Below are 20,954 nucleotides of genomic sequence, written 5' to 3'. Positions count from 1 at the left end.
GTCCCAAGGTGGAAGGAATTTTGTAACTCCACACCTTAGTTAATAATAAAAAGGAAAGTACATTCAAAAGGAAACAAAACAAAAGATGGGTGCAGGGTTGAGGGACATACAAAGCAGGTCAGCAAGGATGACAGACCTACTCCATTTACCCGCACACAGTCCCGGAAGTATGCAGCTCCCCCTCCCCAGTTAGGCTAAGCAGTTTCTTTCCCATCATGGTTTAGTAAGTTCCAACTTGAAACAGGGGACAATCTTTGGAAATAGTTTCTCTAGCTTGTACAAAGTCTTCATATATACAGTTTGTCTCAAGTAACAAAGCCACTTTGCAAGACCCGCTTCTTCCAAAATTAAAAAAATATATACTAGTCTGTATTTGTTTTAGTATGTGTGTGGTTTTGTTTTTTAGCAAAGCAGCATAGCAACATTGTGATTGTTGGACGTGCCTGAGGTTGTGGTCACAACTGTAAACATTTGCACATCAGTGAAAAAACAAACAGGAGGAGATTGGTTTTTAAACAACAACAACGACAAAAACAAAAGATCCAGTTCAAGCGGTCACTTTGCATTTCTCCTTTACACGGGCTCTCCCATCGCTTAGCTGACCGCAATCTTGTTTTCCTCCAGGAAGTGAGGGAACTGGTGTTTGGGAACACTGTCAGCAGCACCCGGCTTTTCCACGTCGCTGCTAACCGACTGGGAGCCATCGATCTTGGAGACGATGGTATTGCTGACAACGGAGCTGGCACCCAAGGACACCGGGAGAGTTGGGGTGCCTCCGCTCTGGATCACCGAGATCTCGTTGGTCTTCATGGCCAGACCACCGTTGAGCATGGTGGTGTACTGGTTCCACACAACAGGGTCCATGTTCACTGAAGGGGCCATGATTTCCTTGGGAAACACCTCTGGGACCCTCTTTGTGTCTGTTCCTAGAAGAGCCATGGTGTTCTCCATGGCCAGCTTCCTCCCGCGGCGCGCGGAGCTGTTATTGGCACCATGCGTCATATAGTGAACCTTCAAGTTGCCTTTGGTGGTGAAAGCTTGCCCACATATGTTACACACGATGTTGTAATGTACCCCACGAATCACAGAAGGATGCCTCAAGAAGTCGAATTAAAGAGTCACGTTTATTGCAATCCGGGACTATGAGGGGTCATTCCCAAATCTAATAGTAATAAGATGGTGGCAAAACCAGACTTATATAGGCAAAAATCACAAAGGTATTGATTACATCCCAGGGTTTGGAATGAGGACCCTGGTTTGCACAAAGCAGTTACAGAAGCGAGATTGAGCTGATTAGTTATCTACAAAGAATATTTATAGTTTTGGGTCTTTGGACCACTGAGTTGACAGAAACACATTATTTAGAGCCCTCGGGTCTTGGGACCACTGAGTTGACAGAAACACATTATCTAGAGCCCTCGGGTCTTGGGGCCACTGAGTTGACAGGGAAACATTATCTGGAACCCTCAGGTCTTGGGATAATTGTGCTGTCCTGGTTCCCAGGTACAGAGGAATTTGCTTTCTAAAACCAGTAAGATCACAATCAATGGGATAGTCACATTACAATCAATGAGGCGTTCAATCGAATGGGATGATTTATACAATTCAGAAAATCAAAATAACCTGTCCATTGTTAAACAAAGCAAATAGGTACCATACTTCAACGAAAGGCCTCTCCCCAGTGTGAGTCCGCTCATGAATCTGGAGGGCACTGGCTGACGAGAAGTTCTTCCCGCACCGCGTGCAGGCGTGCGGCTTGTCCTGGCGGCCTGGCTGGGCCGCCAGCAAAGGTGCCATGCCTGGGGACATGGTCTCGCGTCCAAATGCACCAGGAACTTCCACTTTGACATAGGTTGGCTGGGCTCGGACAAATGCTGCTCCGACACTTGTGCCTGTAGAGGGTGGCCTCGTCTTTGGGTTTGACATCCACCGGGGACACGTTGGGTGGCTTCCCTTCCCCTTTCTTAGACGGGTCTAACGCCACCGTGGAGAAAGGGCTCTGGAAGAGCACAGAGCTTGGGGTCGGGGGTAGCAAAGCACCGGGGATGCGGTTTGGGAGCACCCTTGTCCCATCCGGCCACAGGGCGAAGGACAGCAGCCCCGGGGACACCGAGCTGGTGGTGGAAGGGATGCTTGTGTGAGGTAGCTTGGCTTGTTTCAAGGTGTCCAGGGACAGACCTTGGCTTTCAGCTTTCTGGCTGAGCAAAGCCACGGCTGCAGAGACCTGCTGGGACACGTGGCTGCCTAAAGTCTTCAGGGTGTCCGCTCCCGCTGCACCGGAGTGGAGGGCATGGGCGGTCCACATGTTCACCTGGACTCGGATCTGCTCGGTGAGTTGGATCTGCTGTAGCTGAGGACAGATGGGTGTTTAGTGCAATTTTTCTTAAGTTCTAAGAACTCAGAGACGCTGAAGAACTCTCCGGAGCATTTCTCACAGATGTGAGTCTCCTCCTACGAGGCCTCTACTGCCGCTAGGTCCCCATTCATGTCATCACCAGTCCCCGGGTAGTTCACTGAAGCACCCGGCTCCCCCACCACCGGCGCCGCTGCGGCCACGAACCCCGGGGCCGGCTGGGGCGGCGGCTGTGCGCCGTGGTCCTCCTCCGGGTGGATGTGCTGGGGCTTCGCCTGCTTGCGCCTCGACTTGGTGAGAGCATGGGGGCGCCGGCAGCGCCACAGCGACTCGCCCGCTCCACCGCCAGTTTCCGGCGTGGGGAAATTTACCCCCCTCTAATGAATGACTCTTCATCTTATAGGAATTATTTGATATTCTGCTTTCAGTGTGGGTTTAAACCTATTTTGTGATAGAATATAATAAGACAGAATTGCAAATGAAGTCTTTTATGAGTGGGTTGTAAACTTCCTTTAAGAAATTTATAGAGTCCCAGCAATCGAAACCTGAGAAACACTACAGTACAGAAGACTGGGATCTTAAGCCAGACAAAGGAACACTTCACTTTTTCATTTTTATTTAAAAAAATTTTTTTATTACTTTGTTATCTCTTTTTTTTCTTTTTCTTTGTTTTCCTGTTTTTGCTTGTTGCTTTATTTTCTATTTCTTTTCACATTATTTTTCCATCACTCTATTTTATTTTATTTTTATTTGCTATTTTATACCATTTTTGAAATCAATTTTTTGTAAATTTATTATTATTATTTTTCTCATTCTCTTTCCTCTTATCCACCCATCCCCTTTCTACTTCCTCTATACTGAACTGAGATCCTCCCATATTCATCCAACTCTTAACCTTATCTTCTATATATAAGCTCAGCATCTACAGATTCTGCCCCCAACCTCTTTGCTGGGGGTTTGGTGTTTGTATTTTATTTCTATTTTTTATTTATTTATTTATTTATTTATTTATTATTGTTTGTTTGTTTTGTTTATTTGTTTATGTATCGGTTCTGTGGTGTTTCCAGCCCTATATATATATATAATCTCCTTTTCTCCCTTTTTCTATCTCTCTCTTATCTTTTTTGCTCTCTTCAATATCATTTATACTCTCTTTTCTCGCCCCTAAGTCTTTTTTCTCAAGTGGTCACTTATAGTGGGGTTATTATTGTCGTGAGTACATTCGTGCTTTGGTCCCTTTGTGTTGTGTCTTGTCGAGGTGAATTTTATCCTGTCTGGCCAGGTGCTAGAGAGTGAGCCTCATAACCAGACACCTGGAGAGGAAACTCCATCCACAAACGGGTCAATAACACTCCAGACCCAACTACAGAGGCAGGAAGAAGGCGGCAGTGAGGGAGAGAGCATGAGTCAGTGAGGGACCAAAAGAGGAGTGTGTGGTCATGTGGGATGTGTGTGTGTGTATGTGAGTGAGGCACAGATAGATCCCGCAGGACCTTCGGGGTCAGGCTAAATGGGCTCGCCTAACTAGGCAGCCTCTGCTATCATGTAAGCAGTTCCAAGAGGTCGGCTCGTCCTCAGAAGCCTAGCGTTTTTAAGGGGAGAGCTGCTGTAACTGGGAGCCAGGCCTCACCCCCACCCAGGGTGCCCTCAGATAACACCTGGGACTCTACAGACACCCCTGTCAGGGACCTGCTACCTCGGCTGTGGTCCCATGGTCAACAAGTCTCCAGCCACCCTGGGCGCAGGCTCCTGTGAGTTCTGAAGCGTGTTCCCCTCTGACCGGCCCAATGCCTTAGCCTGGGGCACTGCAATCACGCAAGCAGCAGACATGTGAGCAGCCCTCTCCTGTCCAAGGAGCAGCAGCCCTGTGAGCAGCCTACCCCAGGCCTAAAAGCAGAAGCGTCACGTGGCCTGCCCCTGTCCAAGGAGCAGAAGCTGTCAGCTGTGTGAGTGGCCTGCTCCCTTGTCCAAGGAGCAGCAACCACGTGAGCAGCCTGCCCCATCTGAGGAGCGGCAGCCCCACGCAGCCCACCCCCATCCGAGGAGCAGCAGCTGCGCAGCCCACACCCTCCTCCTGTCTGAGGAGCAGTAGGTGTGTGAGAAACCTGCCCCCATCCAAGGAGCAGCAGCTGCATGAGCAGCCTGCCCCCATATGAGGAGCAGCAGTGGTGTGAGCAGCCCATACCCATATGAGGAACAGCATCGCCACAAGCAGCCCGCTCTCATTCAAGGAGCAGTAGCCACCCAAGCAGCCTCCCCCAGTCCAAGGAGCAGCAGCCACACAAGCAGAGCATCTATGTCTGAGGAGCGGCAGCCCTGTGCAGTCCACACTGGTCCGAGGAGCAGCAGACACTCGCAGCCTGCACCGGTCTGACGAGCAGCAGCTGGGTAAGCAGCCTGCCCCCATCTGAGGAGCAGCAGACACACGTGTGGCTCGTTCCCACCTGAAGAGAAGCAGCCACACAAGCAGCCCATCCCCCATCTGAGGAGCAGCAGCCACGTGAGCAGACAGCCCCCGTACAAGGAGCAGCAGCCTCACGTGCAGCTCACTTCAGCCTGAGGAGCAGAAGCCCAGTGAGCAGCTCGCCCCTGTTCGAGGAGTAGCAGCCACATGAACAGACAGATGTACCACATCTGAGGAGCAGCAGCCCTGCACCACCCACACTGGTCCAAGGAGCAGCAGCCACACGCAGTCTGCACCTGTCTGACGAGCAGCAGCTGGGTGAGCATCCTGCCCAAATCTGAGGAACAGCAGCCGCATGGGCAGTTCACTCCGGCCTGAGGAGCAGCAGCCACACAAGCATCCCGCCCCCCATCTGAGGAGCAGCAGCTGCACAAACAGCCCATACCCATATGAGAAGCAGTAGCCATGTAAGCAACCTGCCCCTGTCCAAAGAGCGGCAGCCTCATGAGCAGCCCATCCCATCTGAGGAACAGCAGCAGCGTGCAGCCAGCCCTGATCCAAGGAGCAGCAACCATGTGAGCAGCCCATGCCCATCCGAGGAGCAGAAGCCAAGTGAACAGCCCACCCCTGTCCAAGGAACAGCAGCTGTGCAAGCCGCCTCACCTACCAGCCAGAGGAGACACCACTGCTGCGAACAGCACCCACCAGAGGAGCCGCTGCCAACTGAGGAGCAACCACTACTGCGACCACTTGAGGAGCAACTGCAGCCTGAGGAACCACTGCCACCCAAGGAGCAGCCCCTGCACGAATCAACATCTAGAACAGTCGGTGAGACCAAACATGGGTAGACAAAGAAACCCTCAAAGGAAAGAAAAAGAGGAGCGCCAGAAAAGCTGCTAAGTGAAACAGAGGCATGCAATATGTTAGAAAAAGAATTCAGAATAAGGGTCCTAGAGTGCATAAACTGGATGGAGGGAAAAAAAATCAACAACTTGTGTAAGAATCAAGAAGAAATGAAGAGTGACATAGCTGCAATAAAAAACACCATGGAAAGTTTCAATAGTAGACTAGGAGAAGTGGAGGACTGAATTAGCGAATTAGAAGACAGGGAAGCAAAACACACCCAAACTGAATGGCAATTGGAGAAAAAAATTAAAAGACAGGAGTAGACCTAAGGGAGCTATGGGACAACATGAAACAAAGCAACATACGAATAATAGAGGAGCCAGAACAACAGGAAGAGGAACAAGGGTTAGAAAATCTATTTGAAGAAATAATGTCAGAAAACTTCCCTGCAGTGGGGATAAAAAAAGTCACACAAGCACAGAGAGTCCCAAACAAGATGAAACCAAAGAGACCCATGCCAAAACAGATCATAATTACCATGGCAAATGTTCAAGACAAAGAGAGAATCTTAAAGGCTGCAAGAGAGAATCGGAAAGTTATATACAAGGGATCTCCCATTAGATTATCAAATGATTTCTCAACAGAAACACATCAGGCCAGAAAAGAATGGATGGAAATTTACAAAGTGATGCAAAGCAAAGGACTGAATCCAAGAATACTCTATCCATCAAGGCTATCATTCAAAATTGAAGGGGAAATAAGAAGCCTCACAGACAAAAAAAAAGGCTAAGGGAGTTTATCACCACCAAGCCAGCAATGCAAGAAATGCTAAAGAGACTGGTGTAAAAAAAGAAATAAAAAGCTAAGGAAGAAAACAGGCACAAAAAATAAAAATGGCTACAAACAAGTACCTCTCAATAATAACTTTAAACGTAAATGGACTAAATGCTACAATCAAAGGACATCGAGTGACTGAATGGATAAAAAAAACACACCCATATTTTGCTGTCTACAAGAGACCCACCTCAGAATAAGGGACTCACACAGATTGAAAGTGAAGGGATGGAAAAATATCTTTCAGGCAAATGGAAATGAAAAAAAAGCTGGGGTAGTAATACTTATATCTGATAAAATAGACTCAAAGTGAAGGCCATAACAAGAGATAGGGAAGGCCACTTCATCATACTAAAGGGATCAATACAACAAGAAGATATAACCCTGATAAACATATCTGCACCCAGTGTAGGAGCACCCAAATATATAAAAATACTCCTGAAAGATATCAATGGAGAGATCGACAACAATACAATCATAGTAGAGGACATTAATACACCACTGACATCACTGGATAAATCCTCTAGACAAAATCAGCAAAGAAACAGCAATCCTAAATGATTCACTAGATCAGATGGACTAATTGACATATTTACAACATTTCACCCCAAAGCCACAGAATATACGTTCTTCTCAAGTGCACATGGGACATTTTCAAAAATAGACCACATATTGGGTCACAAGCAAAGTCTCCCCAAATTCAAGAAGATTGAAATCATACGAAGTATCTTCTCAGACCACAATGGCATAATATTAGAAATAAACTACAATAAAAACAATCCCAAACACTCAAACACTTGGAAGCTGAAGAGCATGTTATTAAATATTGATTGGGTTACCAATGAGATCAAAGAAGAAATTTAAAAAATCCTGGAAACTAATTACAATGAAAACACAACAATCCAAAACCTATGGGACACAATGAAAGCAGTCCTGAGAGGGAAGTTTATGGCTCTACAGGCCTACATCAAAAAACAAGAAAAAATGGTAGTAAATCATCTAACTCTACAACTCAAAGAATTAGAAAGAGAGCAACAAGAAAAGCCCAGAGTGAGCAGAAGGAAAGAGATAATAAAGATCAGAGCAGAAATAAATGACATAGAGACTAAAACAAAAAACAAAAAACAATACATAAGATCAATGAAACCAAGAGCTGGTTCTTTGAAAGGATAAACAAGATTGATGAACCTCTAGCCAGGCTCACCAAGAAGCAAAGAGAGAGGACCCAAATAAGCAAAATCAGAAATGATAGAGGCGAAATAAGAACAGACCCCACAGAAATACAAATGATTGTTAAAAAATACTATGAACAACTCTACTCCAACAAACTAGACTACCTGGAGGAAATGGACATATTCCTAGAAAAATACAACCTTCCAAAACTCAATCAGGAAGAATCTAAAAATCTCAATAGGCCAATAACTATGGAAGAAATTGAAGCAGTCATCAAAAAACTTCCAGCAAACAAAAGCCCAGGGCCAGATGGCTTCACAGGGGAGTTTTACCAAACATTCAAGGAAGACCTAAAACCTATCCACCTCAGACTTTTCAAAAAAATTCAAGAGGAAGGAACAGTTCCAAGCTCATTCTATGAAGCCAGCATCACCCTAATACCAAAATCAGATAAAGGCAACACAATGAAAGAGAATTACAGGCCAGTATTCTTCATGAACATAGATGCCAAAATCCTCATGAAAACCTTAGCAAATAGGATCCAGCACTATATCAGAAAGATTATACACCATGACCAAGTAGGATTTATCCCAGGGATGCAAGGATGGTACAATATCCGCAAATCAATAAACGTGATACATCACATAAACAAATTGAGAGGGAAAAACCACATAGTCATATCAATTGATGAAGAAAAAGCATTTGACAAAATACAACACCCATTTTTGATAAAAACTCTCAGCAAGTGCCCTAACCGGTTTGGCTCAGTGGATAGAGCGTCGGCCTGTGGACTGAAGGGTCCCAGGTTCGATTCCGGTCAAGGGCATGTACCTTGGCTGGGGCACATTCCCAGTAGGGGGCGTGCAGGAGGCAGCTGGTCGTTGTTTCTCGCTCATCGATATTTCTAACTGTCTATTCCTCTCCCTTCCTCTCTGTAAAAAATCAATAAAATATATTAAAACAAAAAAAAACCTCTCAGCAAGGTGGGAATAGGAGGATCATATCTCAACACAATAAAAGCCATATATGACAAACCCACAGCCAACATCATACTCAATGGGCAAAAACTAAAACCATTTCCCTTAAGAACAGGAACAAGACAGGGATGTCCCCTTTCACCACTCCTGTTCGACATAGTACTGGAAGTATTAGCCATTGCGATTAGACAAGAAGAAGAAATAAAATGCATCCAAATTGGAAAAGAAGAAGTAAAACTGTCCTTATTTGCAGATGACATGATATTGTACATAAAAAAACCCTAAAAACTCCATCAAAAAACTATTAGACTTAACAAATGAATTCGGCAATGTAACAAGATACAAAATTAACGCCAAGAAACTATGGCATTTCTATACACCAATAGTGAACTTGCAGAAAGAGAGACTAAAAAAACAATCCCATTTACCATCGCACCAAAAAAATTAAGCTACCTAGGAATAAACTTAACTAAGGAGGTAAAAGACCTCTACTCAGAAAACTACAGGACGTTGAAAAAAGAGATAGAGGAAGACATAAACAAATGGAAGAACATACTATGTTCTTGGATGGGAAGAATCAACATCATTAAAATGTCCATACTACCCAAAACAATCTATAAATTCAACGCACTTCCCATTAAAATACCAACGGCATATTTCACAGACCTAGAACGAACTCTCCAAAAATTCATCTGGAATAAAAAAGACCCCAAATAGCTGCAGCGATCTTGAGAAAGAAGAACAAAGTAGGTGGGATCTCAATACCAGATATCAAGCTGTATTACAAAGCCACTGTTCTCAAAACTGCCTGGTACTGGCACAAGAACAGACATATTGATCAATAGAATAGAATATAGAACCCAGAAATCGACCCAAACCAATATGCTCAATTAATATTTGACAAAGGAGGCAAGAACATACAATGGAGTCAAGATAGTCTCTTCAATAAATGGTATTGGGAAAATTGGACAGATACATGCAAAAATTAAACTAGACCACCAACTTACACCATACACAAAAATAAACTCAGAATGGATAAAGGACTTAAATGTAAGATGGAAAACCATAAAAATAGTAGAGGAATCCAAAGGCAACAAAATCTCAGACATCTGTCGAAGCAATTTCTTCACTGATACAGCTCCTAGGGCATTGGAAACTAAAGAGAAAATAAACAAATGGGACTACATCAAAATAAAAAGCTTCTGCACAGCAAAAGAAACCATCAACAAAACAACAAGAAAGCCCACTGCATGGGAGAACATATTTGCCAATGTTAGCACTGAAAAGGGTTTAATCTCCAACATTTATAGGGAACTCATACAACTTAACAAAAGGAAGATAAACAATCCAATCAAAAAATGGGCAAAGGACCTAAATAGACACTTTTCAAAAGAGGACATTCAGAAAGCCAAGAGACATATGAAAACATGCTCAAAGTCACTAATCATCTGAGAGATGCAATCAAGACAACAATGAGGTACCATCTCACACCTGTCAGAATAGCTATCATCAACAAATCAACAAATGACAAGTGCTGGAGAGGATGCAGAAAAAAGGGAACACTCGTGCACCGCTGGTGGGACTGCAGACTGGTGCAGCCACTATGGAAGACAGTATGGAGTTTCCTCAAAAAACTAAAAAGGGAACTCCCATTTGACCCAGTGATCCCACTTCTAGGAATATATCCCAAGAAAACAGAAACACCCATCAGAAAGGATATATGCATCCCTATGTTCATAGCAGCACAATTTACCATAGCTAAGATTTGGAAACAGCCTAAGTGCCCATCAGCAGATGAATGGATTAGAAAACAGTGGTACATCTACACGATGGAATACTATGCTGCTGTAAAAAAGAAGGAATTCTTACCATTTGCAACAGCATAGATGAAACTGGAGAGCATTATGCTTAGAGAAATAAGCCAGTGAATGAAAGAAAAATACCGCATGATCTCACTCATTTATGGATAATAAAGACCATTATAAACTGATGAACAAAAATAGATACAGAGGCAGAGCAGCATCGAACAGACTGTCAAACTACAGCGGGAAGGCTGGGGAGGGTTGGAGGGCGGGGGGAGGAGGGTAAGAGATCAACCAAGGACTTGTATGTATGCATATAAGCATAACCAATGGACACAAGACACTGGGGGGTAGGGGAGGCTGGGGGAATGTCAAGGGGAAAAAAAGAGACATATGTAATACTCTTTGTAATACTTTAAGCAATAAAACAAAATTTAAAAAAAGAACCCCCCTCTCCCCCCAAAATCAATCATCAATCGGATGCCTCCTACACTCCCCCTAGTTCGGATCGAGCCTGTAACCCAGGCATGTGCCCTGACTTGGAATCAAACCATGACCTCCTGGTTCATAGGTCGAAGCTCAAAAAAAGAAATTATACATAACTTCTTTGGAACTCAAGATATCAGATAAAGACATTGCTAGCAGACAGAATTAGCCATTTTTAAATAATGGTAAAAATAAAGAAGTTGGAGGCTAAAATATTTAGGGAATAAATCATTACCATTCTTCAGAGTAATGAGGAACATGAGGATGTGAGGCAGCATGTTCCTATTTTATGAGTGGATGTAGAGAGGTAAACCTTGAACAGTTAGAACTGTTTAGAATCTTGGGCATTTTCTGGAGATCACCTTTAAAAACAAATCAGAACAAATGAGTTAGGAAAGAGTGAAGGATTTACATATGTTCATGGAGCAAAACAATGGCCACTACTTTCACAATTTCTTTAATAGTCAATTTAGAGTTCTATATATCTAACAACAATCTAAAAAATGTTTTTGTCAAGTATTAAGACAAATCCCTTTAAACTACAGATTTAGAATAATTGAATACTTCAGACCTTGAACAGAAACAAATATACTGGTAATAAAACACTGTTGAACTACATTATATTAAATAAAAAACACAAGCTAAATTCATGTAAACAGTTCTTTATTCCTTCTTATATTTTCTGGAGATACAGGAATACTTATTTTAATACTTTCTAAGGGTAGAGTAGTAAGTTATCATTTTGGAAAGCTCCCAAAGGTTACAGTAACCTTACCAGGCCTGAAGGAAAACAAACAAACAAAAAAGACTCAGACAATTGGAGAGCCTGAGTTACTCACTAATTGATTCTTGATCTAAGTATGGTAACTGATTTCTTCCTCCATGGTACCCAAACCACTGATTGATTGATTCTTTGTTTTTATAGTTCAACTTCATTTGTAATGTTGATAAAATCTTTACATCCATGCTTTTAGTGTAGGTGTTTATAATCTAGTGATTCTCCTCACAACAAGGTACTAAATTTTGTTTATTTGTAACAATACAACCCATTGTCTTGTTGTGATATATTGACTTGATTATTTAGCATTATTAAAAACTTGTGCTTCAGCCCTAGGTGGTTTGGCTCAGTAAATATTTTTAGCCTGTGGACTGAAGGGTCCTGGGTTCAATTCTGGTCAAGGGCACATGCCCAGTTTGCAGGCTCAATCCCCAGTGTGGGGGCATGCAGGAGGCAGCCAATCAATGATTCTCTCTCATCATTGATGTTTCTTTCTCTTTCTCTCTCTCTCTCTCTCTCTCTCTCTCTCTCTCTCTCTCTCCCTCAACCTTCCTCTCTGAATATATATATATATATATATATATATACACACACACACACAAACTCATGCTTCATTTGTAGCTTACAGATATTACCCCATCTGTTCAGTTAATTTAGAACATGCTGGTGAAACTCTTCTAATGTTGAGTGTGATCAATAGTGATGAACTATTAGATTCCTTTTTTAATTTGGTTATGCTGGCATATCTTTCTGCCTTGTTACAATTTATATAACTTTTGCTTGTCATATTTAAGAGTTTCATTAAGAAGAAAGTTTGTATTTGTGTATGTGTGTTTTATTTAAAAATTTTGTGTTGAGTGCCTACTGTGTGCCAGGCTTTGTTCTAATCTGAGCATTGGAAATAAAAATGGTGAATTAAACAGAAAAAAACTAAAATTCAGAGCTGATTTCTGAGGAGGCAGACAGGAAATAAAGATAGATGATAGAATCTTAGATAGATAGATAGATGATAGATGATAGATAGATAGATAATAGATCAGTGATGGCGAACCTTTTGAGCTCGGCATGTCAAAATTTTGAAAAGCCCTAACTTAACTCTGGTGCTGTGTCACATATAGAAATATTTATATATTTTTTTGATATTTGCAACCATAGTAAAAAAAAGATTTATATTTTTGATATTTATTTTATATATTTAAATGCCATTTAACAAAGAAAAATCAACCAAAAATATGTATAAAATGAACAGAAAAACAATGTACATTTAGGAAAAAGTAATAATAAAAACAATGATAATCAAGTGGTACGAAAACTAGAAATTAGTGACTTTTTTGGTGCTGAAGTTTGTCTGCTAATTCTTCGATTGCAGGTTCATACTTGGTGCACTTCAAGGCCAAGCAAGCACCACCAACTTCATCTGTTAGCCGGTTTCTTTTGTTCGTTTTAATATTATTTAATGCTGAGAACAAAGTCTCACAAAAATATGTTGATGAAAAAATTGTTAGCAAAGCCATCGCTAGATTTTTTATGTCGCTAAAAGTGTCAGGTACTCTGTTCCAAGCACTCAAAATTTCTTGTTCAAACGATTTCATTCCAGATTTTCAAGTTTCGACCTTAAGTAGACAAACACATGAGTCTAAATGCTACCTTGAAAATCTGCAAGTTGCATCTCTAAATCATCAATTTGCATCCATTGGAAATCCTTTAATTCCAAAGTACTGTAAACAACTACATCTGGATACTTAATTATTTTAATGGTCTGTTCTAGGCTTCTAAATTGGTTGAATCTTTCGCTGAACTGTTCAAATAATGAGTTTACTATATTCTGGTACATAAGTATGGACTCCATTACACTCGTTGTAGTGGCCTTCTCGAAATACTTTTTTATCCGAGGAAAATACTTATAAGTTTTAGTTTCAATATCTCCCTTGAAAATTTTAAGTTTACTTTCAAAAGATTTGATGTATCCAAACATAACGTCAATACTTTTGCCAAAACCTTGTAATTTTAAATTCAGTTCATTCATATGAACAGAGAGATCTGTAAAAAACATCAAATTGCTGACCCACTTATGATCATTGATCTGAGGAAAGTTTGCCAGATCCTTATTCTCAATAAATACCGTAATTTCTTCAAAGCACTCCAAAAATCGCTCAAGTACTTTACCTCGACTCAGGAATCTCACATTATTGAACATCAGTAGTCCACTGTAGGTTGAATCAACTTCCTGTAAAAGTGCAGAAAATTCTCGCTTGTGAAGGGGTTGAGAAGCTATAAAATTCACAATTTTTGTTACAAGGGACATTAAATCATTCAATTCTGAGAATCCTGATTTGGCACACAACACCTCCTGATGGATAATGCAATGAAAAGGTACAAGTGGATGTCTAATAGCTTCCATAAACAATTTCAGGAATCCCACATTTTTTCCCACCATATTTGGTGCCCCATCTGTTGTGACTGACACAATTTTAGAGATATCAATGTTTAGGTCACTGAATGTTTTTATAATAACCTTACATATTTCGTTTCCTGATGTACTTATTGGCACTGATTCTAACTTTATCAACTCTTCTCTCATTGTGAGACCATCAGAATATCTAGCAATAATGGGCAACCGAGCATTTGATGTGACATCAGTAGTTTCATCAAGAGAAATAAAAAAATATTTACAGCTATTTAAGTCTTTTTTTAATTGATGTTGTACGTTTTTGTTAAGATTTATTATTCTGTCTTTGATAATATTTCTACTGAGTGGTAACTCAGAAATTCCTTTAATAATATCATCTTTATTTTTCATATCATGAAATAGAGCTGGTGCACATCTTAGAAATGTTTCCTTAATAAATTCTCCGTCACTGAGGCCTTTTCCATGCTGAGCTATGGAGTGAGCAATAGAGTAACTTGCTGATGTTAAATTTGTAGAGCATCTTACAAATTTAATGATGGAATTTGATTGACTTTTTTTTTAAGTATGCGGGAAACGTATTTATACGTTTTACGTTGACTGGTAGTAAGTAGAGCGCGGGACACGTATTAATACGTTTTTTTATAGACTAGCGGTAGAATGCGGGTAACGTATAAATACGTAAACTAAAGTTATCGTAATTTTACTGAACGTTGCCATTTGCGCAAAAAATTAGCAAAAATGGCCCGCGCCACGCGCCACCTGTTAGCGCGCGATAAAAACTACCCGCAAACAATGTGTTAAATATATTTTATTGATTTTTTACAGAGAGGAAGGGAGAGAGATAGAGAGTTAGAAACATTGATGAGAGAGAAACATCGATCAGCTGCCTCCTGCACATCTCCTATTGGGGATGTGCCCGCAACCCAGGTACATGCCCTTGACCAGAATGGAACCTGGGACCCCTCAGTCCTCAGGCCAACACTCTATCCACTGAGCCAAACCGGTTTCGGCTTGATTGACTTTTATAGCGGTGTAGCTACCTAGAAATGTATTCCTTCCTTTCATCGATACTTTTTTTCAAGAGCTGACAATGATTAGTTTCAAAATGTCTCTTTAATTCCACGTTCTGCTTACTACCGTTTCATTACACAGTATGCACAATGATCTGTTGTTTCTGTCGACAATCCCGTACATCTCGGTCCATATGTCTTGAAAGGGTCGGCTACTGCTACTTCCACTTCCTTTATCATTCAATCTTGCTTTTTTATTTTTTTGATTCTCCATGACAAGGCTGCAAAAATAAATAAATATAAATCACGGCGTTTTTTATAAAAGGTTGATAGATTTCTTACCTATTAACTTTTTGCAGTGTTGTTGCACTGACTCCTGGTGCAAAACAATTCAAAGATAGTATGTATAACCAACAAATATATGGTGCTGTAATCAATTATCCGACACGCAGAATGTCTCGCCGAGCACTGTTGCACTGTATATCTTTTTCTTCTAACCCTCCCACTCCTGTCTCCTAACGAACATAGCGATCAAGTGCATCCGTTTGCTGAATGCATGCGAATGCACAGGAAGCTTATCCGAGGCACATGTTGACAATAACGAGGCCGTTTCCAGAATTGGGCATTTTGTCACTTGAGTAAAAATAAAATGTCGTGAGTAAAGATTAATCTCTTTATAGTGCAATTCTTTTTTTTTTCATTGGTTATGCTTATATGCATGCATACAAGTCTTCGGTTGATCTCTCACCCCCCTCCCTCCTGCCCCGCAACCCTCCCTGGCCTTCCCGCTGCTATAGCGCAATTCTTAACCTTTTTATATTAATGTCAATATTGGAACAATGTATCTTGGATGTTTTCACTATGTATCTTTGTTACGCAACACCGATGTACAAGTTTACATCCGGTTTTAGAATTGCATTATTGATCATGAGTAACATGAGTAATAATATTACTCGAGTGATGCCCAACTCTGGCTGTTGCGAGAGACAAATATTTGAATTATGCAATTTTTTGTCTCTGTTGATGCGTGTCATCCAAAATGAGTTCACGTGTCACCTCTGACACGCATGTCATAGGTTCGCCATCACTGTAATAGATAGAATGTATACTTTGTAAAAGAATAAATTCTAAGAAAGATAAAGGAAGAGGTGGGGAACCAGGTTGATATTTAGAATTGTGTGGCCATGAAGGCCTCTTATATTTGATGTTTGATTAAAGACATGAGAAAGAAAAGAGATCTATCTATTAACACTACACACGTACACATACACACTTATATGCCTTATATACCTAATGGATAAGAAATCCATGTATGTGAATTTAAACTTTGTACTTAACTAAATTCATTCTTATATTATTATGCCTATCTATTTGTGTATTGCATTTTTAACATTTTTCTTTTTAATCTTATGAATTCATGGGCTTTTACAATTTGCACTCAAGTAGTCACAACTTAGTCACTGGTGGCCACTTTAAGTTCCCTTCAGCACTGCTCTGACAACACCTTTGCAAGCATCCTTACTTTCTGGCAATAGTAGGATGTTCCAGACCCATCCTCAGTGTTTCCTGCCCAAAGTCATGAAGTTAGTTACCTTCAAAGGAATTTAGGAAAGGAGAAAACAAGCATATATATTTGAAAGAGGATATGAAACCAGAAATAGAAGTTTCCATTTAAAATTTTTCTCAGTAAAAGGTCTTGCTGGCTAGATTTGGGAGCCTAACACAGACACTAAAGTAAAATTGAATTTTCCTTATATACCATATTTTCTATTTTGTATTGTTCCTACTGCCCAAGAAGAAAAGGATGGCACAACTTCACAGGAGAGCACACTTTAATAAGAAGTATATATTAATTACCTTTTATAAAGTTGTTTCAGGACTTGTGGAACATTATTTCAATAACTGATGTTTTAAAATGACCATTTGAAAATTAATTTAAAATTACATCAATTCTTCTAGAATTTTTATGGTTTCCTGTCGTACATTTAAGTCCTTTACAATTCCAATTCTCTTTTCCCTATAGAAGAGTGGTTCTCAACCTTCTGGCCCTTTAAATACAGTTCCTCATGTTGTGACCCAACCATAAAATTATTTTCGTTGCTACTTCATAACTGTAATGTTGCTACTGTTATGAATCATAATGTAAATATCTGATATGCAGGATGATCTTAGGCGACCCCTGTGAAAGGGTTGTTTGACTGCCAAAGGGGTAGCGACCCACAGGTTGAGAACCGCTGCTATAGAAGGTTTTCTTTATTTTTAAAAGTATTTCAGATAGATGGCTGAGCAAACATTGCAAAACGTTGTGTGATATGTAATTAAATTTTCCACCGAGTCATGTACCCTTTTAGCAGTACTGTCTTTGAATTTTGGGCAAAGTTGCTACCATTATGATTACGCCCCATTTGGAGACTGCTAGAAAAGATATTTTCTTGTTAGAACATGATTTCACATTGATATCTAGTTCCTACTTAACATATTAATTTGCTGTAGCCTACTAAGATTTTCTACTTTATTTACAAACCTCAAGACAGAAACAATAGATTGTATAGTGGAGAAAAGCAGATTCCTTAAAGCCATGATGTGAAGGTACTTTAATGACAGGGGAATGAGTCACCTTCCTGGTCAGCTCTCTTAAAGGTGTCTGTGTGGTAATTCTTGACATATCTTCCAGTAAGAGTAGTGAAAGTATCTATTCTTTTGATTATTGGCATAACTATAGGCATGAGTGTTAGATCTTCATGTGGACATCAGCTCTTTTAGTTGGGGAAACTGGAAAAGGTGATTAATATTTCTTACAGGCTAAGTTTAATTATCTGTAAAAATGAAATAATTTTAGCCTCTCAAGTTTTTGTGAGAATTACTTGAGAAAATGTTAATATGACAGCTAATGATAAAATAAAACAGGAAGTTGAATTGCATATCTGAGAGTAAGCTGTTCATGTGAGACAGAATTGCAAATTTTGCCCCTGTGTTTTGCCTCCCAATATAGAGAGCCCCAAACAGCAATACTCCAAGCCCTTCTTTCTGATCCAGAGTCTTTCAGAGCTCCCTCTTTTTGGATATTTGAGGTTGTTAGAACTCTGCCTTCTAATAACATAGAGGCTAGGAAGGGTATAGCTCTTGGTTTTTTAGATTTGCCATTTATATTTTTGGACCTCAATTCATAGTACAGTACCAAAATAGTTTAATCCAACATTCACTTTTTAGTTCTTTCCCCAATCATTCCCAATTTGTATTCCCCAGAGGCATGCACACAGTTCTGTTTAAATATGTATATCTATTCCTTATCAAATTAGTCATGTTTTATGTTTAAAATTTACATTAATGGTATTTTGCTATATAAAAGTGCCATTTTTGTCTACTCAGCACCATGTTTTTAGGTTTGTCATGTTCCTCTGTGCACAGAACTGTAATGCTATGTATTGTTTCTAACATTTGTATAGTAATTCATAGTATATATTTACTTCTTTTTGCTTATTAATTCCTATAGTGATGGATACAACTCCTGGTTTCCACAAAGAACATCCTAGTATGTGTCTTCTTGTAGGTCTGAACTAGATTAGAGTACCCTGGAATATTGTGCAAAGGGTTTTTTTGTTTGTTTTTTTGCACTGTTTCACTAGGTACAACAAGATTACTTTCTAGAATGCTTGCAACTGGTTACATTCACACCAGCAGCACCTCTTTCTATGATATTTTCCTTGGATGGTTTAGTTTTCATTATTATTGTTGACTATTATTGGTGAGTTGAAGCATATCTCCATATACACCTCAGTCATTTGGAATCTCTTTCAAGTGTTTCTTCTTACCCTGTTCATCTCTTATTAAATAAGTCTTCAAATCCATTCATAAAAGTTTAGTTAAAATATACTTGTAAATTCATCTTGGTTTTAGCTTTTTCTTCTTTTGAGGGAATATTTCTATACCATTTCAACTAATCAGGTTTATCAGATTTTATATTTCTTGTGTCAATTTTGGTATCTATATATATATAAGTCAAGCAACCAGAATGACCAGTTGCTATGATGCGCACCGTGACTGGCCAACTGGCATGATCGGGGGTGGCCCCTCCCCGCCCCTGGCTGGCCCCGGCCGGATCAGGGGCAGAGCCGGCTGGCCAACCTCCTGTGGTCCCTCCTCCAAGCTGGCCCCACCCCGACTTCCCACCCCCACCTCGGCCGGCCAACTGCTTGCAGCCCCTTGCCCCCACCGGCCTGGCCTGATTGGCCCCCACCGGGGTGGACTACCGGACCCCACCCATGCACGAATTCGTGCACCAGGCCTCTAGTTTTATTTATTTTTTAGAAATGTGTTCATTTTGTTTAGGTTGTCAATTTTGTTTGCAATACTCATTCATAATATTTTTATTATTCTTGTAATTTTATTTCGTTTCCTATTCATTTTCATCTTTGCTCTTTAAAAAAAATGTTTTTATTGATTTTACAGAAAGGAAGTGAGAGGGAGAGAAACAGTAATTAGTTGCTTCCCACATGTGTCCTGACTGGGAATTGCACCTGTGACCTTTGGTGCACTGGATGATGCTCAACCAACTGAGCCATACCAATCAGGACTCAAATTTGCTCTTTTGTATCTGCTTTGTCAGAGGTTTATATAACTTACTGAATGTCGATCGTTTTAAATAATCTCTTTCTTAGTATTCTTACCCTTTTCTCTTATTTCTCCTAATTCTCTTGGTTTCCACTTTTTATGTTTATAATTTAATTATTTTTGTTTAAGTGTGCTGTGTCCCCCTTTTGAATTGAGAATTTAGTTTTTATTGTTATTCATTTCCACATGTGTTATAATTTAAGTGTTCTTTAAGTCAAAGGTCTTATCTTTTTGTTATTGTTTCTAAAGCTATCGAATTGTAGTCAGACATTTATAAGAAACTTCCAAACTGTTTTCCAAAGTGGCTGTTCCATTTTTCATTCCCACTAGCAATGTAGGAGAGCTTCTGTTGGTCCACATTCTCTCCAGTACTTGGTGGTGTCAGTGTTTTGGATTTCAGCCATTTTAATAGTTGTGCAGTGATATCTCATTGTTTTAATTTGCATTATCTGACAATGTATGATATGGAGCATATTTTTTTATGGGCACCCTGTGTTCTTGTGATCTCCCAGAACAGAAATCAAAGGAAATCACCAGACCCCAATACAGACAAAGGAAAAAGATTTCTGAGAATTAATTATTGGTGTTTAAAAAACAATTGACTTTTGGATATTGATTTTGTATTGTGCTACATTAAATCTAGTAGATTTTTGGTGGAGTCTTTACAGTTTTCTATGTACAACATCATGTTGTCTGCGAATAATGAGAGTTTTACTTCCTCCTTTCCCCTTTGGATGCCTTTTATTTCTTCTGCTTGTCTGATCACTGTGGCTAGGACTTCCAGTACTATGTTGAATAAAAGTGGTGAAAGCGGACATCCCTGTCTTGTTTCTGTTCTTAGAAGAAATGGTTTTAGTTTTTGCCCATTGAGTATGATGTGGTCTGTAGGTTTGTCAAGTATGACTTTTATTATGTTGAGATATAATCTCCAACATTGCTGAAAGTTTTTATCAAGAAAGGGTGTTGGGTATTGTTGAATGCTTTTTCTGCATCAATTGATATGATCACATGATTTTGGCCTTGCACTCTGTTTATGTGATGTTTCACATTTATTGATTTGCTAATATTATACCAGACTTGTATCTGCAGTATAAATCCCACTTGGTCATGGTTTATGATCTTTTCAATGTGTTGCTGGATCCGATTTGCTAATATTTTGTTGAAAATATTAGCATCTATATTCATCAGGGATATTGGCCAGTAATTCTCTTTCTTTGTAATGTCTTTATCTGGTTTGGAGATTACGATAGCTGACCTCATAAATAAAAGC

The 20,954-nt window shown here is 40.1% G+C and overlaps 1 protein-coding gene across 1 annotated transcript; it reads right to left on the bottom strand.

Moving 5' to 3' along the window:
* Positions 1 to 594: 594 nt before the first annotated feature.
* On the bottom strand, positions 595 to 4,556 carry LOC102434215 (sal-like protein 4). Its single transcript, XM_014462553.2, is given in 5 exon segments — positions 595 to 1,061; positions 1,668 to 1,873; positions 1,875 to 2,350; positions 2,467 to 2,643; positions 4,539 to 4,556. Coding segments are annotated over 5 exon segments (1,344 nt in total).
* Positions 4,557 to 20,954: the final 16,398 nt, after the last annotated feature.

Source organism: Myotis lucifugus, unplaced genomic scaffold (genome assembly GCF_000147115.1).
Source record: "Myotis lucifugus unplaced genomic scaffold, Myoluc2.0 scaffold_185, whole genome shotgun sequence".
Lineage (NCBI taxonomy): Eukaryota > Metazoa > Chordata > Mammalia > Chiroptera > Vespertilionidae > Myotis > Myotis lucifugus.
Note: the sequence above shows the minus strand (reverse complement) of the source record. Positions and strands in the feature narration are given on the sequence as shown.